Source organism: Phodopus roborovskii, unplaced genomic scaffold, assembly GCF_943737965.1.
Source record: "Phodopus roborovskii unplaced genomic scaffold, PHOROB, whole genome shotgun sequence".
Lineage (NCBI taxonomy): Eukaryota > Metazoa > Chordata > Mammalia > Rodentia > Cricetidae > Phodopus > Phodopus roborovskii.
In genome coordinates, this window is record NW_026126434.1 from 20,854,893 (window position 1) to 20,882,790 (window position 27,898).

At 37.7% G+C, this 27,898-nt stretch overlaps 1 protein-coding gene across 1 annotated transcript in view; it reads left to right on the top strand.

The window, feature by feature from the left end:
• Pcdh15 (protocadherin related 15) overlaps positions 1 to 24,057 on the top strand; it is a 586,560-nt gene extending 562,503 nt beyond the window's left edge. The window contains exons 29-33 of the mRNA XM_051186893.1: positions 108 to 284; positions 3,890 to 4,108; positions 6,701 to 6,844; positions 20,366 to 20,474; positions 23,504 to 24,057. Of these exons, the coding sequence (XP_051042850.1) occupies positions 108 to 284; positions 3,890 to 4,108; positions 6,701 to 6,844; positions 20,366 to 20,474; positions 23,504 to 24,055 (1,201 nt within the window). The 3' untranslated portion in view covers positions 24,056 to 24,057. The remainder of the gene's footprint in view (positions 1 to 107; positions 285 to 3,889; positions 4,109 to 6,700; positions 6,845 to 20,365; positions 20,475 to 23,503) is intronic.
• The last annotated feature ends 3,841 nt before the right edge of the window (positions 24,058 to 27,898 follow it).

Consider the following 27,898-nt stretch of genomic DNA (forward strand, 5'->3'; position numbering starts at 1 on the left):
AACCAAATGTCAGTTACTAAATGTCATTTCAGGATGATTTTTTTATCCTTACTAAGTTCATCAGAATTTAGTGTGTTATTTTTAGGTGTTATTTTTTTTATATATAGGATTCTGGATCGCTATGTTCAGGATCAAATTCCTGGTGCCAAGGTTGTGGTAGAGTCCATTGGTGCCCGTCGCCATGGAGATGCCTTCTCCCTAGAAGACTATAGCAAGTGTGACCTGACTGTCTATGCCATTGACCCCCAGACCAACAGAGCCATCGACAGAAATGAACTTTTTAAGTAAGTGGTTTTTATTTTATTATAGTAAGCTATGCAGTAACAGTAGAACCTATACAGAATTCTTATTTAAGGATAATTAAAGTTTAAAAGCTACTGATATGTTGATAAAAGTTAAATCAGAGGAAGGTACAGTATCCTCATACATTGTTTCCAAGTCCTGCATGGGCAGGACTAAAGTCAGAAACCTGGAGCAACAGAAGTCAGCTAAAGTCAGGAGTCCAAACAGCACTTTGAAGTCACCTCATAGGAACCTCGCACTCCTGATTCAAGACACCGGCTAAAGGGGAAAAACAAACTATGGTGATGGTGATTGCTTGCAATGACTTCAGCAGGCTTGATGGTTAGGAAGAAACTGTGTCTTCTTACAACTCTATTGTAACAAGAAGGGAAAATGTGTGATGTCCTCCTGACTCAGAAGGGGTTCAGTAAAGGGAAAATCACTGTTGTATGGCTCTGTATTCTATATGATAGCTAAATCCACAAGAAAGGAAGGGGGATGGAGGGAGAAGGAAAGGGGGAGGACAGGAAGAAAAACAAGGATAAAAAAGCTGTTTCTGTTTTAAAAAAATTCTAATCATTTTACATATCAATCTCCCCCATTCCCTCTTCTCCTTTCCATCCTCCCATGATGCCTACCAACCCCCTCCACCCTCTTCCCAGGGATTGTGAAGCATCATCAAAGTCTGTCACATCATTTGGGGGAGGGCCTAGGCCCTCTGTGTATCTGTGCTGAAATAGTATCCATCCCTACATGGGGAATGAGCTCCCAAAATTCATTTGTTCACTAGGATTAAATACTGGTTCCACTGTTAGAGACCCCATAGACTGCCCAGGTCTCCTAACTGGCACCCACATTCAGTCCAATGCTTGTTCCCCAGCTTTACAACTGTGCTCTCACTAAGTCAGGTCAGATGTTTCTGTGGTTTCTCCAGCATGGTCTTGACTCCTTTGCTCATCCCTCCTCCCTCTCTACAACTGGATTCCAAGCTCAGTGAAAGGCTGAAATCTTAAATACAATGTTATTACATAGTTTTCTTTGGCTGTTCTGTGATTCTAAGGCTGTATCCAGATTCTTGCTGGACTCTAGCGACACCTAGTGTCCTGAAGATTGTTGGGAAGAAATTAAAATGTTCAGTGATACATAGTCATATGAGTCAAATGATACACAGTTCATATGAGTCTGATCTAGACTTTCAGAGTGGTACATACATTCTTTCTGACAATGTTTGTAATACATCTTTCCCTGTTTTTTTATTCACTAGTTTCCTCTATTTTCTATATAAATGTGTTTTAATTTTGATAATAGATTTCATGATTTTAGAAAATGTATGTCTACATCTTAAGGATGATAACTGGTGGTCAAGACTAGAATGAATGAGAATTTTAGGATAAAATGTCTGAAAGAAAACCAAAAAGGAATATGGAAAATGAAAATAATTTAAAGAGATAAAATTTGCCATTAGAATTTTCCTAAACTACTATTTGAGAAACACTAGTGTTTTTAAATCTATGAATTTTTCATAAATATTTTATAACTTATTTATAAAGACACACACACTCCAAGACCAAAAGTGCAGATATTAACATTAAAACTAGATGAATGAAAGTTAAGCTTTAAAAAAAAATTGTACCAAGACATTATAACTGTTGCCTAACACCCAGCCATGGACAGTAAGGTTATTCTCTCAATATTTAGCATCTGAAATATAAGTATCTGAAGATGGTGGATTCCTTGGTCCAAAGATAGGAAACAAAACTAGTAATAATAATTAGCAAATTTATTACCATATCCCTGGGCATAATGTCTGTCTCTGGGTATGAATCTCCATTAAGATATATACATACATACAAACATTTATATAATTATATATTACAATTTCAGGAAAACTTTGGATTTACCAGAGGCCAGGCTGGATCTAGGAACCCCCTATCCCCCAGAACCCCAGAGGGGAAACCTAACCTACTAGACCTGAAGACATGCTAGTCACTAGAACCCTTGGCCATTTAGTCTATAGACCAGAGAGGAAAGAGAAACCAAGGAACAAAACATCCATCTGACAAAGACAAATGTAGGAATCAACACAGCTAGACCCAAAATGAGCTCAAATCCAGATGCCTAAAATGCCAGTGTAAGAACACAGTCATTAACAGGAATGGAAATATGACGTTAGCAGTGCCCAGCTATCCTACAACAGCAAGAGCTGAACAAAGCAGAAGCATAGTTGCTTTATGAAGATGAGAGAGGCCCTTAAAGAGGATATAAACAAATCCCTTAAAGACATGGAACAGAAGACAAACAAAAATGGGAGAAATTAATAAATCACTAAAAGACAAAGGAAAATGTGCAAGACAAGAAAATGGAAACAAAAGCAATAAAGAAAACACGAACTGAGGGAATACTGGAAATGGAAAATCTAAGTAAGTGACTAGAAGATGCAAGCATGGCCAACAGAATATAAGAAATGGAAGACAGAATCTCAGGTGTTGAGGACACACTAGAAGAAATAGATTTATCAGTCAAAAAAATGTTAATTCTAAAAAATTTATAATGCAAAATATCCAGGAAATCTGGTATACTAAGAAAAGGCCTAACATACCAATAATAGCAATAGAGGAGGGAGAAGAAATCCAGCTCAAAAACTAAGAGAATATATTTAATAAAATCATAGATGAAAATTTTCCCAACCTACATAAGGAAATGCCTATAAACTTGAGATATCCCCTCTCCTGGACAGAGACAGAGGGGGAGTATGTTTGGGGGTGGGGAAAGGGACTGAGGGGAGAGGAGGTGAGGGAAACTGTGGCTAGGATGTAAATTTTTTTTTTTTAAAGAAAATACCTTCTAAATGAATATTGATGCTGGGACCATTGGGATCCCAGAGCTGGAGGAGATGACCCTCTAGATCATCCTCCCCCACTCTGATTGCCACTGTGTGCCACCACGCTCAGCTTATATTTTTCTTTGTTTAATTGACATACAGAAGCATAACCTCACTCTCTTCTCCCTCTTCTCCTGTATCCTATCCTGAGTAAGGATAAACCTGCTTGTCTCCTTAAACTTTGATATTTATTTACTGTGATGATGTTCAAAATCCTTTCTTCATGCTTTTTGGAGTAAAGTATAATTGTCCTGAGCTGTTTCTTTTCTTGTTGCTATCGTAAGGTAACTCAGATAAAAGCAGTATAAGAGGATGTTGCTTCAAAATACCAGATTATGTACCCTCATGGTATAGTCACCCAGGCTGGGTGTGGAGAGAAATTGTCACAGTACATCTACATTTGGAAGAGAGTAACCAACCCCATTTGCTCTGCTCAATATCTCCTTTTATATAACCTGGGATACTTTCCAAGTCTAAGGAACGATGCTAGGTCCTCCTCCTCAATATAATAAAGACAATTCCTTACAGATATTCTCAGGAGTGACCTTAACCTGGACAATCCCTTGCAAGTATGCTTGCTTCCCAGGTCTCAAATTAATAACACTAATCCTCACATGCAGTTTGCTTTTTAAATTCAAAATATCAAGACTTCAAAGATTTATTTTCATTTCAAATGGACTCTGCACTTCTAACGTAATCAATTCTTCAATTTGTCTCACTATAAAGATTCCTGGATGGCAAACTGCTCGATATCAATAAAGACTTTCAACCTTATTACGGGGAAGGAGGACGCATTCTGGAGATCCGGACTCCTGAGGCAGTGACGAGCATCAAGAAGCGAGGAGAAAGCTTAGGGTACACGGAAGGGGCCTTGCTGGCCTTGGCCTTCATCATCATCCTTTGCTGCATCCCAGCCATCTTGGTGGTCCTAGTGAGCTACCGACAGTGAGTATGGGGGACGCTAAGTAGATACTTTCAGGAAGCTACCTGGTAAAGAAGATTTAGGTGCAAAACATGCATGGTGTAACTATTCCGTCTTTGTATTTTCCTGCCTGTTTCAAAACGCCTTCCTCAAAGGCAGCACTGCAGACTCCATGTATATTTCTTAGTGTCCTTTGCTCCAGGTAAGTCTTTGCTCATGGGACCGTTTTCTTCTTGGTCTTGTGCATTCTCTTCTGTGGGTCAAAAGCTCCCAAGAAAATTTCCCATAGAGAAAGCAGTACGAGATGATAGAGGAGTCACTCTTTGCCCAGTTTCAGTGAAAAGATTGCAGGGTCTCTAACCTGGCCAGATAGTGTCGTTTCATTTTATTTTTACTTCTTTTATTCATTGAAGTTACATTTTCCTCTATGAAGATAATGCAGTGTTAGCAAAATCACGGTAAACTCTCAGCACTCACCTGTGGCTTTTGATGTGACTTCTCTCTTCCTGGTACCTTTGCTAGGGCGTTTCTTGTCATAAATGCAGTGGCTGGGTAGAGTCTTAGTCTTTTCTCTCCCTATAGTAAAATACACTTGTTTTGGATTATCTCAGTGTGAAAACTATTTAACATCTGTGAAGTAGTCAAGGAATTGAAGTGTTAAGTATCTGTAATTGAGGTAAGCAAGGAATAAATTGGGCCTACCAGCAGGTATGAGAAATTAGTGATATGTCCCTACTGAGAGCCTTTTTGAAAAATAAATAGTTGATGAAAAGGAGATGTTAGAGTGCCACAAAAAGTAAATAATGGACAATGACAATAAATTTTATAAATACTTAATATAACAAACACTAAGAAATGATGGTATAAAAAGCTATTCATTGTTTAAACTACCTACAATGAAAATATTAAGATGTTCCCAATGTATCCTTACCCCGAAACCTTTCTGTCCTAATTTGCTTTTAATTGCTGTGATAAAACACTGACCAAAACCAACCTGGGGAAGAAGAAGGTTGTTTGGTTTACAGTTGTAAGCCATAACCAAGGGAAGTCAGGATTGAAGCTCAGGACAGGAACCTGGAGGCAGGAACCGGAACAGACAATGGAGGGATTCTGCCTTGGCTTGCTTCCAGGCGGGTGTCTTTCTTATACAATCAAGCACACATTCTCAGCAGTGCTGCTGCATACCATGAGATGACCTCTCCCATATCAACCATTGATCAAGAAAAGGGCCTATGGCCAGTCTGATGGAAGAATTCCTCAATGAGTTTCTCTCTTCCCAGTGGTCAAGCTGACACTGCATACTAGGTTGCCATACCTTCCTTGCAATCATTAAATCATTTTCTTCTCAGTTGAATACTGGCTTGAAATGGCCAAGATATGTCCCATGTGAAGATGTGACTTAGACATTTCATAGGTCTTGTGAGGCTGTAAACATAGCACTTGGGTATGGTTTTTCAACACAGCATTTGTCTGTATAGCTTTGTAGATCAGGCTGGCCTCAAGACTCACAGAGATCTGCCTGCCTCTGCCTCCCAAGTACTGGGATTAAAGCTGTGTGCCACCACCACCTAGCAAGATTAATGTTTTCTTAACAAATTGATTATTAAAGCTAAAAGTTTCTCATAAATAATACTGGAAAAAATCACTAAGATATCAATCTAGTGTTAATTTCCACCTTTATTCTGCAGCGTCATTCTCTTTTTTCACCTAACTATTCCTCAAATGAGCGTATTATATTCTGATATCAATAAAGTCAGTATTCCTCCAATGAACTAAGCAAACAAGTCCTTACAAATATCAGGTCATCCTCAAGTTCCTATTTTCTTATGAGAATCAAAACTCTCAGATCTGTGCTTCAATAGTTTTCTTACTCCCTACAGTTCACCTATTTCTCTTTGTGGTGAATTTAATAACTTGTAAGTCTCTGCTCCTTCCCTCACCAAACTGAAGTCCTTGCTCTCCTTGCTAATGTGGCATTATGAGATTAATCAGTAACTTGTTCATAATTTATAGCAAATCATTTTATAAAGTTGTTAGTACAGTATTTCTAATGCTGGTCTCTCTCCTTCTTATACACTGCTTTCCAAAACAGGTTTAAAGTGTAAGTATAATTATGAATATTTTTGTACATGAATTTATGATTTAGAAAATGAGAAATGACACATTATATTGACCAAATAGTCATAGCATCATGAACTATGTATCATTTCCTTAGCATTTATGAGTTTAAGAATTTGAGGTGTGTGGTGTGTTTTAAGCTGATTTTATAACATTTGTTATAACAGTAACATGAAAGGCAAGATGTGTTCTAATCATTTCTACAATTTGATGCATTTATTTTAAGAAAGAAATTAAATACTGTCTGTGACATTTACAACCACAGATCACCTATAATACCAGTGTTTTAAGTGGAAAATATTTTTATGAATTCTCTTTCTTCAAGGAACAAATATTTACATATTGAAAATGAGGATGCTCTGTTATATCAATTTATTAGTTCAAATGTATGATTTAAGTGGGTTCCATCTGATAACAGGACCTCATTATTATAATAGACTATTGATTGTTTATGGTTCCTAAACTGAGTTTTACAAGACAACCTTACTCTACTCAAGACGCCAGGCTGAGTGTACCAAGACTGCAAGAATCCAGTCTGCCATGCCTGCAGCCAAGCCTGCAGCTCCTGTACCTGCTGCACCCCCACCGCCACCACCGCCACCTGGGGCACATCTCTATGAGGAGCTGGGAGAAAGTGCCATGTGAGTAGCAGGGGGAACAGCTGCTTTGGGGGGGGGTGAGGGATGATCTGAGTGAAGTTAGTTCTAAGCCTATGCAGAAATACAGCTGTATCCATTTAGACACAACTGCAGTATGGAGTTTGGATATTTTGCGTACCAGTCTTAATGATATTGAATGTAAGAAAAAGGGGGGAGGAAACCCTTCCATTTGGCAATCAAAACCAAATTCTGTAGTTTAAAAAACAGATATTTTTATGATACTATTATAGGATAGTATATGAAGAAAAAATTAAATCTGTTGTTAACAGTATGCTGACTGTATTTATTGCTCTGGGGGCAGCTGTAGTCATCACCTCTACACTGTGGAAATTTCTAAGCAATTTTAAGCCAGACATTTTTGACAGAGCTTGTTAATGTATGGCTGAGACTTCATAACTGTTTCTGTCAATCAGACTGTGCCATTGTATCATTTAGTATCATTTAAGAGAAACTACTTTGGGGCATGATAAGCAACTAAGTATATAATTTTGAAGAGAGCTAAACTCAGGAAACTTTGTTATGTATCTTTTGTGGTTCTTCCATTTAGTTACAGTAGTAAAGCAAGTTTCAAAAATCACAAAAGAAATGCATCTAGTAGAAAAACCAGTTTAGACAGATGCATGAGTAGCATATGCAGTATTAATAATATTTTTATAAAGCTATAAAATGTATATGAATGCTGTAAATATGATATATAAGATATATGTAGTACATATATCCTATGTGTGTTGAAGATAAAGCACAGATTTCTATTTGCATACAGGATTCATTCCATAAGTATGTGTTTTCATCTCTTTCATAGTTTACAATGATGCTCTCATTGAATTACTGGTGAAATAGGAATTGAGCCAATATGAGTTGATTCTATGATGATACTGAGCAGCTCTTCCCAGCAATAATGTTCAGATAAAAAAGCATTTGTGTGAAGTTGGCAGTATTTCCATATGAGAACAATGACTGAGATAAATATATGTACATATCCACTTTTACAAAGCAAGTTTCAGGCAGCAGCATCTGCAATCGCTAGAGTTTGGTGAGGGTAAACTGCAAATGAGAGTCTTTATTTACACTTGAAAATTTGTAATAGACTTTTAATTATGTATTGAAACATTTTAATTCTGAACCTTATTTCATTTTTAGAAATGCTTCATTTTTCTATTGATAATGTTTTATAAGGATTCTAGCAAGCTAGAAAATAAACTAGCCCCAAGGAAATTGTTTTTTAAATGTTTTGAAAAAAAATCTTCACATAGTAAATAATTATGTAAATTTAACACTCTATACTACTACTCCTCATCTGTTACCTGATACATTTCCCAAACCCAATACCATCTCCCTAACATAGTGCACACTAACCAGTATTTAAGAAGTATCCATGATTCTTGGTATTTCATGATTAAGATAACACATGTTTCACAACAATAAATTTTATATATCTCCAGCAAAGAGTGTTAGATAAAAATCCTACATAATATACTGTAGTAAATGCCACAAGATTTTATCTGAACCATTATTAGATATTATTCTCATGAATAGAAAGAATTTTTTTAAAAACATGCATTTTTCTCTCGGATGTGTGTATTGTTTAAAACAACTGTCTGTTAGTATTGCATAATCGCCTCAAATTAATGATAGCTAAAACTTTTTTTCCCTGTCACATGTTTCCTCTTTCTCACCTGTGGATACATAGGCATAAGTAAGTAAATAAATAATGTCATTCTAATAAAACGCGGCTAGAAAGTAGATTCGGTGGGGGAGATTGAGCAGTAGTATTGTCTGCACGGTGGTCCTCATCTGTCATGATGTAGGCATGTATGTTTAAAAGGAAACTTTATCCTCCCTGCCTAGTTCCCTTCTGATGTGACAGTGCTCATGCCCACCAGGGAAGGATTCAAAAGCATCTTCATCCTTAATTCAGGCAGAGTTCTTTCAATCCAAAGTGACATCTATGACTCATAGGTCACTTTTTCCAAAACTAATGGCTAGATAATATCAAGTTAAATGATACCCGATGTGTTTTCACGATAGCTTTCCAAGCTTAGGAAAGGCAAAAGTCTTTGACGTCTTTCATATATTCTAAATTACTCAGATTGGCTGATAATACAGGCCCATTTGTGAGCATGCCTGGTTTTGTCATCAAATTTCAGACTTTTACCCCATTCTGAATAACTATTTCTTACTCAAAATATTCAAACACTGACAAAATTAATTTGCTGTTATGCTTTAGCTTGAGGGAAAACTTCATCAGGGGCTATTTGAAGTAGATGCCAAGTAACCTTTCAGAAGGAAGGGTCCCAGTGGTGTAGCTCAGTCCCTTGATTTGGTCTCTGGAACTTTTTAACTTTAATTAGAAGTCACACCTACTTGTGGCACTTGCTCGGTATTTATGCATGAGCAAACCATGCAGTGATACCAAAACAATGTGATTTTAACAAGTATTTTCATTAAGGGGAATCTTGACTAAAATTTGACTCACATTAGATTTATAAATACCCCCTCCTTTCTATTTCTATTTTCTGTATTTTAAAGTAATTAAGCATAGAATTTAAACGGGAAGAAATAATTTCAGTTCAGGATTGTATCATGAAGTTGATTTCTCAGTTATAACTTTTAAACTCTGAGGACTTTCCATTCTATCTTTGTAAACTGTATTGTCTTAGAAATTTTGTTTCATGTCATAGAATATATTTAGCTCCCAGAGTTACTGAGATGTGATATAATGAACAGTTACTGAGATACTGCCAAGACCTGTGCATAACAGTGGGCTCTGAGTACCCTCCAACAAGAGGTATTGTTTTTTGTGGGGAACACAAAAAAAGCTGAGGTGCCCTCCACATTCCCTGAAACTGTGACTTTATTAAGATGGACCCAGATACTTTGCCATAGCAAACTAAAGGGGGGGGGGGGAGTCTAGAGATTGATGTTTTCATGAGAATGTCCCATCTCTCTCCCAACTCTGGATGCCCTTGCCTTGTCTTTTCTAGAATAGGCTCTTGAAAGTGATGGTCTACTTCAATGAATTAGCACTGTTAGGCCTTTGTAATGTAAAATAGAATGATAACCATGAGAACACCTCGCTTATGAAAGCTATTTCACAACTTGTCTCCTTCTTCTCTTTCAAGTCTTTTCCTTCTCTACCATTTTGAACAAAGCAGGGGAAATAACTCAGTCCCAGAAGACAGGACCAGTCATCATGATGGGATGGCCTTTTCGTCCAGTACCACTGAGTCTCATGAGCCGGCTCATGTAGAGGGACCACTTAAGGACAGCAAGCCTAAGCCAGCAAGGACGTTCTCATTTCTTCCTGATGAGGATGACTTAAGTACCCATAATCCCCTTTATATGGAAAGTATAGGTCAAAGGTCAACCAATCCTGACCTTTCACCAAGAACAGATTTTGAAGAGTTATTTTCACCAAGGACACAAGTTAAGAGTCAGTCTCTGAGGGGTCCAAGAGAAAAGATTCAGAGGATGTGGAATCAGTCTGTGAGTTTCCCTAGGAGGCTCATGTGGAAAGCTCCAAACAGACCCGAGACCATAGACCTGGTGGAATGGCAGATCAGCAGGCAGAAAGCTGAAAGCGAAAGCACTGGACCCCACCCCAGCCAGAGAGATAGCAGCAATGCCCTGCTCCCAACCGAAGATGCCCACGGGTCAGAGAAAGAGAGGGGACACAGAGACACCCTGATCATACAGCAAACAGAGCAGCTGAAATCTCTATCTGCCGGCTCTTCCTTTTCTTCTTCTTGGTCTCACTTTTCATTCTCCACTCTGCCAACGATTTCCAGAGCAGTAGAACTCCGGTCAGAACCGAATGTTGTCGCTCCTCCTCCTGACTGCACCTTGGAACTTCCTCCTCCTCCGAGACCTTGTGTTTTCAATTCTCTAGGCTTTAAGAGAGAGACACCTACTTGTATGTTAGATACGGAAACAAAAAGGAACTCCTTTGAAAACCTCTCCCATCCACCTAACATCCCTGCACCCCTTCCACGGCCTCCTCTTCCTCGACCTCCTGTTGCCTTTACTACTTTTCCTCTTCCCCTCTCTTCTCCTAACCCTCCTCCTCCCCGGCTTCTTACATTTTCTCTTCCCACCTCTACACCCCGGACCTCTTCTCTACCTCGACCGCCAGCTCCACACCTCTGCCCACCATTGCCTCCTTCAACTTCTGTTCCCACAGACAGCATTTGTATACCAGCTATTAAAGGCACTGCCAGTGTCACACATGCCAGAGAAACTAAACCTTCTATGACACAGCCACCAGCATCCAAACCGCTGTGTGATACGGAACCTCACAGACATCCAAAAGGGGTCCTTAGACATGTGAAAAACCTAGCAGAACTCGAGAAGTCTGTGTCTAACATGTACAGTCACATAGAAAAAAACTGTCCACCCACAGACTTCTCAAAACTACACACGTTTTGCCCTCCAGACAAAAAAACAGACATGGAAACCACATGTGACCAGAGCCAGGAAACCTTGGTTAGGGTTGTTGAGGGAATCGATGTGCAAACTCACAGTCAATCAACATCATTGTAATGTTGTTTCTCCTCTTTTAACTGGGCAGTTCTTTTCTTAATCAGAAGCCTGAAGTGGAGCACAAGAATTCGAACGTCAAAGAAGATTCCACTGTTTTAATCCCAAACTCAATGCAATGCCGTTTTCTTCCACACTTTTAATTTAAATTAACATCATCTCCACTAACTCATAGAGTAGATTTACCTTAATTTTCTTAACTTCCAAGGTAGCATTATTTGTCCTTCATTTATTTAAAAAGTAAGTAACTTTATCTGTTTTTCATGGGGAGATATGGGCATGAAAAGTACTGATACAACTAAAACCAAAGGCTTGTTGACTTTGCTGATGGGCAATGTTACTTTTTCTCTTTTTGAAGCTTTTGACCATAGTTTTATGTGAATGGGGGGCAGAAAAGGCAGGTTGTTAGTAAGCAATAGTGCTCTCTCTTGGGCTTGTTATTTTCTTGAAGTCTATGTATTTGGTAAAACGAAATGTTTCCCAGGTAAAAATGTTCCTTAGAAATGTAGGGAGTGACATACAGCAGGGATTTCAAGTCTATCTCAGGTGCTATAATATGTAGTTACCGGTTTTCTTATGATGTTCTCCATTCTGGCCTGTTTTGATCTTATTAGTATGCTTTCAGACGGTAACTCACGTTTTTTAGTTGCTGTTCTATTCCTTTATCTTGGTGTTTCCTGTCTCTTTCTTTATGATGAAAATAAATCTCATGTCCTTGACTTTTGTAAGACATCTTATTTTTATCAAAGCTGCCTAAAATGCTATTTAATTTAACCTTTTCATATAATGACATAATCTCCTTAATCATAATTTTAGGATTCTTCCTTACAAGAAAATATTCTTTGCTATCCAATTTAAATCACATTCAAAATGAAGAGAGATTATAGTTGGTGAATTATCACCTCTATGTTCATATGTTTGCTCCTTGTTTTAGGCCAAAGATAAAGACTTATCCCACAAGGGAAAAGTCCCGTAGCTGTTAAAAATACTCGAGCATCAAACAAAGTTAAGCACCCCTATCTTCATGAAGTGTACACATTCATTATAAAGTGTATCTACATATATAGGCACATGACTATTTTTCCAGCAAAACACATTGAATAAAATTATAGCTACTAGAAATCCCTACTTTTTCAACAAATGCCTGTATTTTTGGAACTCTAGAATTGTAGTATTTGAGAAGACATAAACCTAAACAGAGGAAGGTGCAATTCCAAAATAGCTCTATCTGCAGTGTTCCAGGAGAGCAGCTGTGACTGTCTTCTTCACAGATTCTGTTACTTCACAGAAACAGCAGATGTTTCCTGAAGTGTCTAGCCAGGGTTAAGCTTGGCTTTACATCTGTGTGTCCACAAAGCCTGAGAAACCTGTTAGGTGTGTCATCACTAAGGTGACAGCCCTTCAATAACTTAACGTTCATTCCTGATTAACAAGGAGATTTAAAAAAAAAATCAGCAATTCTACTTATTCTTGGTAGTCCATCTGCTTCAGATACTTTTCCTCCAAATCCAGCATAATTGATTCTGAGTCTCTCAAATGTGTTTTGTTTCCTTTCTCTCACTGAAAAGCTTCTGTTGGCAACTGGTCCTGTACCTAAGAATTTGCACTATATGGTGGATGCTGACAGGGTGTGGCTGAAAGTCAGTTAACTGTCTTCTACATGAGCTCTATAAATGTTAGTTAGATGTATAAGCCCAAACTCTATTCTTCTCTTCCATGCTGAGCTGACACTTGTCTGTATGAAAAGGACATCCTTTCCTTTGCATTTGTTAAGATCCACTCAATGGATAAAGGATGGTTAATAGCTTACTTAAAATTTAAAGAAAGCATTCATCACACATTAGTTCACGTTATTAAAATTAAACATATACAAATGTAAGATGTAAAATGAATGATTGTTATACATGATGTGATAGAATTATATAAAAGTTACATTGATATTATTTGACTGGTTTTATAATAATCAATAGTCAAACAGCATAGATAACTATGAATATTGACTGAGTTATAGACCTCTTGTAGGTTAGCTTCTACCTTTAAGTTCAAACAGCAGTATAGATAGATGCCCAATGAAAACACCAGAACATATGTGTGTGATTACTTTTGAGAAAGGACCTTACTCTGTCACCTTGAACTCATAACCTCACAATGCCTTCAAACTCATTATGTAGTCCACACTGACTTTACACTCATACCAATTCTCCTGTCTCAGCATCCCAAGTGCTAGGGTTGTAAGCAGGAGCCACTAAACCAGGATAATGAATTTTTTGCAAAATATTTTAGGAAATAGAATTTGTCTGGATATCATACCTGATATGCATGGCATCATCAGCAGGATTACATTCTAAATATGAGCCTAAAAAGACAACGGAAAAAAATTGGAATGTGTATAAAGTTTTGAGAGAATCAGAAGGATCATTACAGAAACTTTCAGGAAATTAACTGTGGAGGATTACTTCACACTGCATTTTCCTCATTACCAGCACCTCCTCTGAGGTACTGGGTAACCACTGAAGGCACATTTGGATATGTAGATTTATCTGAGTACAGTGGTTCTCAGCCTGCCTAATGCTGCAATCCTTTAAGACAGTCCTCATGTTGTTGTGACCCCCAACCATAAAATTATTTCTGTTGGTACTTTGTAACTATAATTTTGCTAATGTAATGAATAATAATGTAAACATCTGATATGTAAGATATCTGATGTTTTGACCCTCTGTGAAAGGGTTGTTTGAGGCCCAGAGGGGGCTCACAATCCACAGGTTGAGAGCCGCTGCTGTAGAGGAATGGCTGCCTGTGTTCTACAAAGATACTTTTGTTATACCTTAGAAAACCACAGCTGTATAAACAAGGTTAACACCATCAACCTAATGATTAAACACACTGGAAATAAAAGCTTCATAATTAGTGGCACCCATATTGTTCCACTCCCTTGTCCCTCTCAAGTGCAGTCAAATATTGTACAAATTGTGTTCTATGACTTTCCCTAATTTTGAACCTTTGGAAGCTAAAACTTCTTCACTCTAGTTCTCATAAAGTAATTGACCCATGGGAGGCAGTGTTATTACTAGAATCAAGTTGACGCATACAAAAGAAATGCAATGATTTTCTGTTTAAGAAGCATCTCTTGCCCTATTATTCATATTGAAACTTAAAGAGACAGCATAGAATGTCTTTATGTTGGTTGATTGTAATAGAATCAAAATAAACTAATATATTTTTTCAAGTTATTTTCACATGTATATATTTGGCATAGGTGGGGGGGGGAGATAGGGAAAATGTGAACCATAACATACCTATAGATAGAAGTCAGAGGACAACTTTCAGGGTTTGAATTCAGTCCATCAGGCAGGGTGGCAACTGCCTTTACCTGTTCAATGGATATACTTAGTTGTTCATATGAAAGCAAGATCTGTAGAGTTAATTTTTTAGTAATTCAGGTGTGGCCCATAATCTACCATCATAATGATATTGTAGGAGATATGTCCCAGTGAGACAAGTTTTAGTAAAATGTATCCTGTTTCCTCTTATTCTCATAAATGGTCCTTATCTGTAATTCTCTCTGGCCTGAAAATCCATGCATTTAATACAAGTTTCCATTTCTGCCTTTCAGGGGAGGCTTTGCACCAGAGGTAAGGGCCTTTGCATGTGGTACAGCACCAAGCCTTCAAGGGAAGACTTTGTACAATATATAGGACAAATACTGCTTCTTTTGAAGATAGCTTTATCCACTTTTATTTCAACCAAAACTTTTAATGATGTTTTCTAATGCATTTCCTTTCTATATGTTGCTTCTTTGCTTTGGAGTCTGAAGTCTATCATTCAGAGTGTAAACAAAAACCAATGTCTTTGTCCTCAATTGCAATTATTTGGGACTGTGATAGCACACTAAACTTGGTTTTCTGGTTTCATAGATATGATTCAGAAACTGGAAAGTTACTCAACATTCATTCTCTAAAATCAATCCAGGGTTTCACCTAGTCCAAATATCTTAAATGTCTAATAAGTCAGTCATACCATTAGAAGTCTCTGAATTTTCTATTATGTTCTTCTGACTCAGTCTAAGAGAAAACACTGAAGATTCTAACCAATAATGCTGGGTGACATTTGTGAGTGATGATGTGAGCAAAGTTACTGGGAACCTAGTTCGATTTAGCACACAGCTTCTCAACACAAAGAGGGGGTGTAAATACATCTCTAAGTAGCTTATGCTTTGGATTTGTATAAACTCTAGACTATGAAGATTTGTACCAATGACCTGTAGGAAGTACTAGTTCCTAGGGATGATTGTAACAAATGAGTTAAACTCAAGAGTCTCTACCCTGAATGCCCTTTCCTTTTCAAATAGTAACTTGTCTAAATGAACAGCAGGTCCCCCTAGACAGGACCACTTCCAGAGCTGTCTTCTACCTTCCCAGGCATTTAACTATTTCCAAAATTCACTTACCCAAAATTCAATCATGCATTAGTTCCTGTCTACATGAAGCATAAGTTGTTGTGAAAGCTAGAGACAAGAACTTTGTCACAGCTCAATAAATGACTGAAAGGGGAAAGAGGCAGATGGGAGACCCTACAACACTGAAGGAGGAACAATTTCCTGACTCACAGAAGACTTTGAAAACATGCTTGAGTGTGAGCCATCCATATTTTATTTAAAAAGAAATGGGGGAGATGAGGACCATGTCTTAAATGCCATCCCAAAGTTACTGCATCGTGTCACTCCAGTTTCCTATTCCTAGTGGATGTGATTATAATGTGATGGGCAGTAAAATGATAAACAACTTGAATCAAAGTTAAGCTTGTCAAAATGTCCCCATGTTAGTTGTTCTTAGAAGCCCAAGCTTCATACTATAAAGCATCTTTATCGATATTGGCTATTAAGGATTTCATAAATGTAATCAAAGTAACCAAAATTAAAACAAATACCTTCTTATACACCTTATGCTCCCAAGTAATTATCTAAAATATTACTTAATAGTTTGGTAGCTGTCTTGTGAATAATGAATCACATCTTAAGTGACAGGCTCAAGCTGTTGCCTTTATCCCTCTCTTCACAATGGTATTCTACATTTCCTGTCTGATTTATTACCTAAATCTTTTCCTGTTTTGATTTCCTTTGGCAGCACCAACTGCTGAGACCTTCTCTTCTTAAGCCGGAGGTATCAATTTTCACTTCCTTTTCAACCTCACTAAACCTTTACTATACTTTCATATCTTTGCTATATGTGGGTAGAGTGGGTGGTCTCTGATGTAGTCCCCTTTTACCAAGGAGAGAGAATGAATTTTTAAATTGAAAGGAGTAAGTAAACAAAAAGAAATCACCTGTAAATTGCTTGATGGTGGCCAACATTACAAATTTTTAGCCTTTTTCTAGAACAGTGGTTCTCAGCCTGTGGGTCATGACCCTGAATGATCCTTTTACTTGGTTCTTTTCTCTAGGAACAGTAGCCTACAGTTACCTAAGAAAAGCATTTCTTGTTTAGAATTTCCCCTCAAATATGGAGGCAAGGGACAGATATATGTAAGTTTAACATTAAGTTTTAATTAGGAAATTTCATGAAAAAAAAAAAAAAAACTTCCGGGATGATTGAGCCAGAAAACTCAGAGTTTAAAAATCTAAATACACACATAGCCTTTAACAAGATATGAATTTTCCTGATCAGTGCTATCACATAAAAATGTTGACAGTCACATCTAGTTCACAAGCTTCTGGTCAACAAGAGAGACAAAGCATAGAGAAGCTGAGAAAATGATATTGAAATGATTCTGGTTTACAGAGTTTATTAAATTGATTAGAGTAATAAGAGTCTAAGTTAACTTTGCTTCCTTTGTGTGGGCAGCAGTAAAATAACATTAAATGTTGGGCCTGTTCACACAATCAGTTTTTTGGCTCATTAACTAGAGGTACAGATAGGACCATTGTCATGCTATGAAGATGCCGAGTCCTGTCACCTACTCAGCTCAGTTCTGTGGTCTTTTGTGTCATTAGAACTTGTTTCCTTTGTTTCTTCTCTTTAACACTTAGCATTCTGCTCTTCATTCATGTTGTTGTTAGTTCCTGTCTATCCTGACCCAGCTCAGAACTGCAGAGTATCGTACTGTACTCCAGCATTCCTGTTTTGTTCCCTTCTATGTAACTTTGACCCTATTGAAAATAGTTGATGCTGGGAACACATAGCAACTAAAAAGACTGGAGTGTTATTCTTACCTCAGCAGTAAAAAAGTACAGTTAATATATAACTAATCATTACTAAAATTACAATTAAAACCACTTGGAGGTTTCGTATTGGTCCCTTCTATGGATTAGTTTAGGCATGCATGGATTATCAGTGTAAATGTAGCATTCCTGAGGTGCTTGCTCTATGTAAACCACTATAATTGTGCTATTTAGTCACTTAAAAGTCTAAACTCACCGATATGAAGCACACATTTTTCAAAGTAACTTAAAACTAGGCTTTAACTTTGTTCTAATTTCTTACCTCTCTCTCTCTCTTAATCTTATTTTATGTTTCCCTTCCTATAATGGAAAATTTTGTTATACTTAAACCTATAGCCACAAAGGACATATCAACCACTTAGATGAAAATTTCAAGAGCTCACTCATGTGTGTGGCTAGCACATGAGTCAACTTTGAGTGCCTATTTCCCTCATCCTAAGTACTCTCTATGCTTGTAACATGCAGCATGCAGACAGCCTCTTTTCTAACCTCTTGTAAGTGGGATCTCACTTTGTGTTCCACCCGTACTTGGCCTCAGCCTCCTTTGCCCTCCCTGTGCTGGTATGATGCAGTGGATTCATTTCTTGGACCATTATGAAGAATATGTTGTGGTGTACATTTTCCAACAGGTTTGCAAATTTATATTCCCTACATAAACACACCAGAATTTTTGCCCATTGTCCATGGCACTGTGTGGTATTGCTAATTATTTTTAAAATGTTTATTCTAATGGGAATGCTAAATGACTTGTATTTGTAAGTTGCAAAGTCATTTGTCATTAGTATATAAGGGTAATTGTGGGCTTAGTAACTACAGGAACCTGGCTGGGAATCTACATGAACAGATTTCATGAAAGGAAAGCAAGGCAGGGACCAGATTGCAAGGTTGATGTTGAGTATGGATGTGGGGCAGTAGAGTAGATAATAACCAGACCTCATGGAAGGCAGGAAACACCAACAAGATTCTTGGAGTATGCAAGTGTCATGCCTTTGTTTTGTTTAAGAGAAATCCAAATCCCAGATTTTTGGTAGAATTCTTTGGTTAGGGTTCGCCACAATTAATCCTTTTAAATGATTTGGCAAGTTGTGACATAACTAAGAGCCATTGTCCAGATTTATCACACAGGCTATGATTTGTGTGCCTTATAAGTGACTCCTCCTTGCCTTCACAGAAAGGCAATAGTTCCTGATTCATACTACACACAAAACCAATTCCTATCAATAGTGGATTGATATTTACCAACCTACTTCCCTGTGGATAGTTAGTTTCCCATCCTCCTTTCTTACTCCATTGCAAATTCAGCCTTCTTTAGCTTTGCCATTTATCATTGTTAATATAATGGAATTAAAATGGAAGTTTGAGAAAAGTATCAAGAGTTAGATGAAGTCATAGTAAGATCTGAAAACAAGGGTCTTTAGTTCCAGAAACAGCATTAAACAGAAGTTCTTATTAATGTATGAATTACTGTTGGATGTAAAATGTTTGAGGGAGCACTTGGTAATAGAGAAGCATTAGCAGGAAGACAGAACAAGTAAAGCTAGTGTAACACTTTTCCTGGTTGCAGAAGCCACTGAATAAGTTACAGTGTAGTTACTATTGATAACCTTACTCTCAAAAGCTACATAAAAGCAAGTAAAACTACTCCCCTGAAAACGTCTCCAGTTTTACCATCAGGCAAACTGAGCTCTCCCATTCACACACTATCTAATGGCAAATGTATTCCATGAAACTGTGAAGACAGGAATGTGTTAAACGGCAGCTGTCATTAAACTTATTCTGGCAGGAGTATTTGGAGAAACATGAATTGTAGGTATGGAAATCTCATTTAAAACTGTAAGACGTAAAGAATTTATTTAAAAATGCAAATTTCTCTTTTTGAACAATAGGAGTTATCCATGGAATCTGGGATTGATCCTGGCCAGGAATATGGACGAGATTATTACAGTTATGAGCATGGGTACATCTTCAGTTTTTCCTTCAGAATTGCATTGTATTATTTTTTAAATGTAATAGGAAATTATTATTGCTAGTAGAATTTATTTTTAGGACATCTCTGCCCCAGTTTTATAATGGAAATGAATAGTGTACCTGATTCTTATGTGAGTCAAGTTCTCACAGTTTTGCTATTTCACTTGTGCTGCTTGTATATCTAGAACTCTGCAAAGAAAGTTCATAATAATTGAAATGTAATATAGAAGTCAAACATGTTTGCTCAATTCCTGAATTCACCATTTATATGCTGGGTTTAGCATTTTAACTAACCCACCTACCTGAAGTTTTATGCCAGAGCAGTGAAAAAAAGTGAAAACAGAAAATATACTTTATAATCTAATGGAAAGTGTGGACATGTAGAGTTAATTCTGCATGCCTAAGCCAACTACCCACAAAAAAATATGGAAGAACAATACAACTAAATGAAGAATTGTGTGGCAAAGTGTTCCTACTTCTAGTCTCTCCCAAAATTTCCATGTGAAAAACAACTCTTCCTTGTTATTCCAGGAAAATCTTATTGGGCAATAAATAAGCTCTGGCATCAGGTAGTGGTTCTTAACATGTAGTTCTATTTTGTTTTTGTTTTTTGTTTTGTTTTGTTTTGTTTTTTTGTTTTTTGTTTTTTCATTTTTAGAAGGAACTTAATAGATCTGTTGATGAAATGACGAAGAACAAGAAGAAAGCAGAGATCATTGTGGTAGTGTATACACACACACGCACACACAAGAAATATCTCAAGTTACAAGTTTATGTTGCAGGTATGAAATGCCTCAGTATGGAAGTCGCCGCCGACTGCTCCCACCTGCTGGACAAGAGGAGTACGGTGAAGTGATAGGTGAAGCTGAAGAGGAATATGAAGAGGAAGAGGTAAGTGTTATGACTTTGTTGAGCAAAGGGCAATGTTATAACATTTTTGAGAATTTCTAATAATTTAGCTGGCCATTTCATTCTCTTATCTATGGAGGGAAAATCCTTAACTTTTTTCAGTTGACTTCCTTGTATATAAAAGTCTAAACAACTGAAAGTTTCAACAAAACACGCTATCTAAAATCATGAATGTCTCTCTATAAAGGAAGAACTAAGACCCAAATATATCAAAAATTATACAATACTTGGTTACTTTTGTTCTTATACTATCTGTTTAACTAAAAATCATGAAAAATACAGTATTCATATGTCAATTATCAGAGAACAAAATATCTTCACCAGTAGTTATAAAATATTATGTGACTCATTTCTAAACTAACATGAATCATTTCTTTCAAATTCTTATACCTTGTATACTTATTTGGCAAAAAACTCTTTCCATGAAATGACTGTTATTGCAGCTCTAATTGGCTCAAAATTCAACAAGACAGATTTTTCATGAACTTTCAAATTACCTAGTGTATGTTCATGAATTTAAAAATTCTGAGACACAGCGGAAAGCAAACAAGCCAAAACTCTTGATTTAGAGAGGGGAAATGGCAATGATGATTTCTTTCTTGATATAAGGTTCTTTTCATGAAACTGAATAACAGAAAAGAGAGACCATTAGATTTGGATATTAATACCTTAAAGCCAAAATAAAATACCTAGCTGCCTGCCAGATAGCTTCTTCTCTCTATTATCAGAAAAGACCATTGTCTGTTTTTGCAAACTATTTGCATAGCTTGTAAGAGGGTATTACCCAAAAGAAGAATCCCTGCTTAACTTATAAGGGACAAGGTCACATCATAACTATCCTCAACCTAACATTTGAATTGCATCTAACATTTGAATTACACTCCCAAAACTTTCAGGAAGAGCCAGAGAAAGTTAAAAAACCCAAAGTTGAAATTAGAGAACCCAGTGAAGAAGAGGTAGCGGTCACCATTGAGAAGCCACCAGCCGCTGAGCCCACATACCCAACATGGAAGAGAGCCAGGATATTCCCAATGATTTTTAAGAAAGTCAGAGGTCTCGCTGAGAAAAGAGGCATTGACCTTGAGGGCGAGGAATGGAGAAGGCGCCTAGAGGAAGAAGACAAAGACTATCTCCAACTGACACTAGACCAGGAAGAAGCTACAGAAAGCACGGTGGAATCCGAGGAGGAGTCAAGTGACTACACGGAATACACAGAAACCGAGTCTGAGTTCAGTGAATCCGAGACCACAGAAGAGTCTGAGTCGGAGACCCCATCTGAGGGAGAAGAGGAAAGCTCTACCCCAGAGTCAGAAGAATCTGAGTCCACCGAGTCAGAAGGAGAGAAAGCAAGAAAAAACATCGTGCTAGCCAGAAGAAGGCCTGTGGTAGAGGAAGTCCAGGAAGTGAAAGGCAAGAGAGAGGAACCTCAGGAGGAAGAGGAAGAGCCTCCAGGAGAGGAGGAGGGAGAGGGGGAGGAGGGAGAGAGTGAAGCAGCTCTCATGGATGAGTCTGCAGACCTGGAGGCTCAGCAAGTCCCTGAGGAGGGCAGTACAGAGTCAGCATCCCTGGAGAGGGGCGTGGAAAGTGAAGAGGAGTCAGAACTAAGCAGCAGCAGTACAAGTGAGAGTCTTTCTGGAGGACCATGGGGCTTCCAGGTGCCAGACTACAACAGAAGGAAGGATGCAGACCCAGGGAAATCTCCAGGGGCAAACTCGGAAGGCTACAACACAGCCCTTTAGAAGAGTTCATAGTAGGTGGGGTTTGCGGTGGTGTGTGCTCCCGTGTGCAGTGCCTTCTTGTATGTTCTCTGAAATAATTCTCAACTTTAGAATGATTTCACTCTGACTTCAAGACCAGAAGTAGGTCATAAAAAAATGATGACATATGCTACCCACATAGATGTGCATGTGGGAACACACTAGAGCAAAACTGACTACAAAGTGGCATTATCGGTGACAGTTGTCTATAGCAACAAAAGTGCATATATGTGACAGATATGTAGTTTTGTAGAATAGATGCTAGACAAGCAACAGCAAATGGTAAGAGTAATTGTATCTCCATATCTCTGCTCACCAAAAAGATGCCATATCAAAGATGACACTGCATCAACTCCCACCTTCAAATCCTAGGAGTTAAATGAAACCATATTTGGAAAGTTAAAAAATGATTACCATTTATGTTGTATTTAAAAATATATTGTACCAGTTACAGCTTTTCTTCTGGGAAAATAAACACCACAATTTAAAATATTCATACAGAGAGCAGAAAACATTGCCTCGTTGGTGTAGAGAAAGTAGCCACATTCCCCCAAAGGGCCATAAAGTTTGGAGAAACATGTAGTATTGCTCATGTTTTACTCACCACTTCTGATATTGGTTGGTAAAAGACAACTAAATCAGTGAAAATACCCATTGTATTTCCAGTTATTTCTACAAGAAGAGTTTCCCTTTTATGTAGTAATAAGCATTCATATTGGACAGGTATTTTCTCTAAGCAAGCGAAGTCTAAGTGAGACAGGATACGATGATGCTTCAACTGATGACACTAAATGTACCAACATTTTCACTAACATGAGAAAGTGAATTACAAGTTAGAGTTACATGGATTCAGCAATAGCTGTAAAACACGGGAAAGGGAAGCATTAAAATGGGTACAATGTATAAATTCTGTTCCTGGCTTTCTGCTTAACTTCCCAAATAGTTTAGCAGCTGTAAAACAATGAGTAGAACTTTGCTAACTATGGATCATACGCTTTTCTTTTCACATCTCACTGTGTCTTGATGTAAAAAGAAAGTGTTTCCTATTAGGTCTACTTCCAAACTCAGCAACACTTTATTCAAAGGTGTTTAAACTCTGAATCCAATACAGAATTGGAGAAAAGAAAGTGAGATGAGAAGTTTCCTCGCCCCTGCTGAGAATTTTCTTTGCCACCTTTCCAGGAATTGGCTGTGTGGACTGCATGACCTTTGGTTTCCTTTGAGAATGACTTGTGTATTGTGATTCTTTTTCAGTGGGCAAGAAAAAGAATGATCAAGTTAGTAGTCGATCGAGAGTATGAAAGCAGCTCCACTGGGGAAGACAGTGCCCCTGAGTGTCAGAGAAGCTGTCCACACAAGCCCGGTGTCCACAGCAAAGTCAACGGCAACATCTACATTGCACAGAACGGTTCTGTGATGAGAACACGCCGTGCCTGCCTTGCCGATAGTTTGAAGGTACCCTCCCCTGTACCGCTGGGGAGGCATTTGGAGAAGTTAGACAAGTTTGCAGTGACACATGAAGAGAATGTGCCCCTGAACACGCTGTTCCAGGGGCCCTTTTCTACAGAGAAAGTGAAAAGAACACCAACCCTGGTCACATTTGCCCCATGCCCCATGGTGGCCGAGCGCTCAGCAGTGAAGCCAACAGGGACTAGGCTGAAAAACACAGCCGAGCAGGAGTCCATGGTAGACAGTAGGCTCTCCAGAGAGTCGATAGAATTCCACGGTGACAATATACCATCAGATGAGGAGGAGCTCTGGATGGGCCCATGGAACAGCCTCCATATACCAATGACAAAACTCTGACCAATAACTTGGTTTTTACTTGTTTTTAGATGAACTGTGCTTTTTATTGTCGCAAACAAATCTACAAATGGGGTTTATAATGTGCACAAGCTAACATTTTGAACAATTTGCTTTACAGTAGAGAGAGAAAGAGATTACATTTGTATCAATTGTTAGCCCCAGAAAACCTTTATGGACAGATTCAATTCACTAAATAACATATTTAAGCTATTTTGTTGAATCTTGAATTAGTTTTCATTATAATAAACAAGAAATAACTGTAAAAAATCACTTAATTTTTATTGTTAACATAGGTTGTACTCCATTTCTAGATTTTTCAGCACATGTAATTTTATTTTCTATTGGATAGGGGATTTTTTATGAGATTTATACAGATACTATCTGTACAGTGCTGACTTCATAAATGAAAAGTAGACTTGCATAGCAGCAATACATGTGGGAATCACTTGTAAGTTATTTTTAATCCTGACATTACTCATTATCCACAGTGAAATTTTAAAAAGTTTGAAATAGTATTTTTGACCTTAGGAAGAACACTTGCGGTCAAAGCTTTAAATAAATAATTTACAGTTTTACCTGGTGCACACACATGTCCACATATGCTCTAAATATTCCAAATGTAGCAATTTAACCACTTAACTGTTTGGAGCAATGTAGAAACCTCATTCTCAGCTAAAAGCTCACTGAGAAGTGGAGGAGATCAAATGGCAATGATGCTTCCAGAATTCAGGTTCAGTGGACAACATGGCAAGGTCGAGAAGTCTCAATGTCAAGAAGTCTCAATGTAAGTAGACATGAGTACTTCATGTGCAGCATATGAGGCTCTGTCAGGGTCACAGATATAATGTGTGAAATGCCTACACAGGCTGCATATATAGCGTCATTCACTGGTGCACTTAACTTCTTCCAGCTCCAGTTTATTTATAGGTAATTTTAATGCACATACTTATGTGCTGTGGTTCAAAGCCAGAAAAATGATTGTCTGCAAATTTGCCTTCATTTCCCACCTCTGAACAGAGCATGGTGTTTTACCATTAATAGAAGCTAAACAAAATATCCTTTAAAAATCACGTGTGTGCTGCATATTCTGCAGCCGTAGAAAGGGTGACCAACGTAGGCTAAAAGAATTCAAAATTGTATTGAGTATGTCTAATTGTGATAGATAGTTCACTTCAAATTTTTCACTGTACTGACCAAGTTCATATTTTAGTTAAATTCCCTCAGGCATGCTTATTATGTGATTGAAGAACTGAACAGTGCATTATTATTTATTGCCCTTACATGATCTACATTTTAAAAAGTTTTTGAGGCATTATTTTCAATTTATAAGGGAAAGAAAATATATTTACAAATTTCAGATTTCTGAACTCATTTGATTGGGAATTAGTTGCTTTTGATGCCCTTAGAAAAGCCATGAGCATTAACAGTAATGTTAGAGGTGTAGAGTCATATCCACACTCACAGGCATAGGAACAAGAATGTACACTTTGACAGTATCAAAGATGGCTTGTATGCATACTGAAGTTTGTGAAGCAATGATGAACTGCAGGTCTTATTCATTTAAGCACCAAAGCAATTGCTTGTGTCATGAAATATTTTGCATAGGCCTCAAATTAAGCATTATAGTTCCTTATTAGCTCAGTCTTTGATCTGATCACTGAGTATAATATTTTCATAGCATTCCATGGTAGTATTTAGTATCCTCCTTTCATAGTCTTTGTGCCTAAAGCTCTGAATATTTTTTTCTTCCTTTAACTTCTGGATGTAAAGTTTAACTAATTTGTTGCTGTTTCTAACACATTTTTTGTTTTGTTTTGTTTTTCCTTTCAAGCCATAGTTTCCTATACTTTGGGTAGGGAAGGTTGCAGTGTTTTATGTTTGTTATTGCTAATGGAAAAAAATAAACTTGAGATGGGGTAAGATATGAGCATTTCAGAAAATGCTATATGGATATCAGAAAATTTCTGTCACCACTATTAAGATGTGAACATAGTTCTAAAGATTAGCCTTTTGCCTAAGAAATATGCCCTAATGTGATGAAAAGAGCTGTTATTGTCAAGATCACTTTCTGTAAGGCAACATGCAGCTATTAAACCCCAGGGGGCATGCCTGTTTCAGCTCTTACACAATGATCATTGAGACACAAGTGACCACAAGGTTAATCTAATCTATACCTGGAGAGGGGTAAAGATGAGCAGCCTTGTTGTGGAACAACCAAATCAAATATTTGGAGGAAAGAGACAACACTAAAACTCTAGCTAAATAAACCTGAATTTGTTGAATCATTACATTCCCAGGAAATCCTGACTCAGTATTAAAAAACTGCAGAACAGGGGAAATGCCTAGGTATATTTAATCTTAAAAAGAGTTAACATTAGATGGTGTTTACATGTTACATGTATGTAAGGAAATTTGAGGCTGGTTTTTTCCTGGAAGGGCATATGAATTTCCTTTTGTTTTTGTTAACACCAGCTCTCAATAAGGCAAAAAAAGAAAGAAAGAAAAGAAAAAAGAAAAAAAGAAAGGGAAAAAAAAAACTGCAGCTCCCAGTGAACCAACCTAAGCAGTAGATACCATCAAGTCCTATTGTGAAACATGACATTAGAAGCCTTGTAGATAAGAAAGTCACAAAGCAAAAGTAATCAGTATGGTAGAGTATTGGCCACTCTGACCATCAGCTCCCAGTTTCTGAATCTCTAGATTTGTTATCATTAGTTGAAAGCTATTGAGAGCTATTCGCAGCCCAAAGGACCTTCTTAAAGTATGGAAAAGGCTTGCCTTGAAGTATCCACTGCCAGCAGTAATGTTAAAACATGCCGTTGGCCTGCTATGGTTCTTCCTAACAGTCACTGTAGCTACAATCAAAATGTTGTCAATAACATTTATGTATCACAGAGCAAGAAATGGTTGACTATTGACTGGTAAAAGAAGCCATTGTCTTTCTTCCTTTCCTGGATCATCTTTTATCTCTGGTTCTGCTTTGTTCATTGTCTGCACTTTACATAGTAAGTTCACTGGTGAAATAGGCAGAAAGTGCTAAGAATCTATTCTCAGGGCAGATGCCTCCTGTGCCTGTTAATACCACAGTGGTGCGTCTGAGGGGTAAGTTCAGATAGTATCCAGGACTCCATTTCTTAACGAAAGTGTCTCCCTATTTGAGGGTAATAACATAAATGCCTTGATGTATTTCTTTCTTGTTTTAGCATTAGTTGATTCCATTTACTTTGTTTTTTTTTTTTTTTTTTTTACATTGAAGTCCAGTTTAAGTTTATGGTAAGTTACACACATGTATAGAGGATATGGATGTTATCTATAGTTTGAGAAATTATCGGGACAGCTTTTCTGACTTTTTCAAACACCTGTTCCTTCAATATTATGTTACTGTGTGAAGAAAATCAAGTATAAAGTCTGAATTAAAGTGCATTGTTATACATTACACAATGTTTTACAAATAAATTTCTATTAAAAAAACATGTTTATTTGTTCTTTCGGATAGAGATAAAAACCAGAAATTAATTTTACTACTAACAAAAAATAAAGACCAGCTTTCCATCTGGACCACACAGTCTCTAGGCCCTAGGTTCTGGGGCAAAACCCTGGGCCCTTCTCCCAGCCATGTCAGTCACACTAGTAGGTCAGCAGGGAAGAGTCCTGTAAGCAGGCTCTACCAACAGACCCCCACAGGACCCTGTAATGTACAAATCCCACTCTGCCCCCCCATGCCACCCATCCCCTGGGGCACAGACATCTACTGCACAGAAAGGGACTGATAGAGAGGAGTGAGACGATTGGGTCAAGAGGCAAAGACACTGCCTGCACCAATGGGAAGAAGAGATGGGTAGG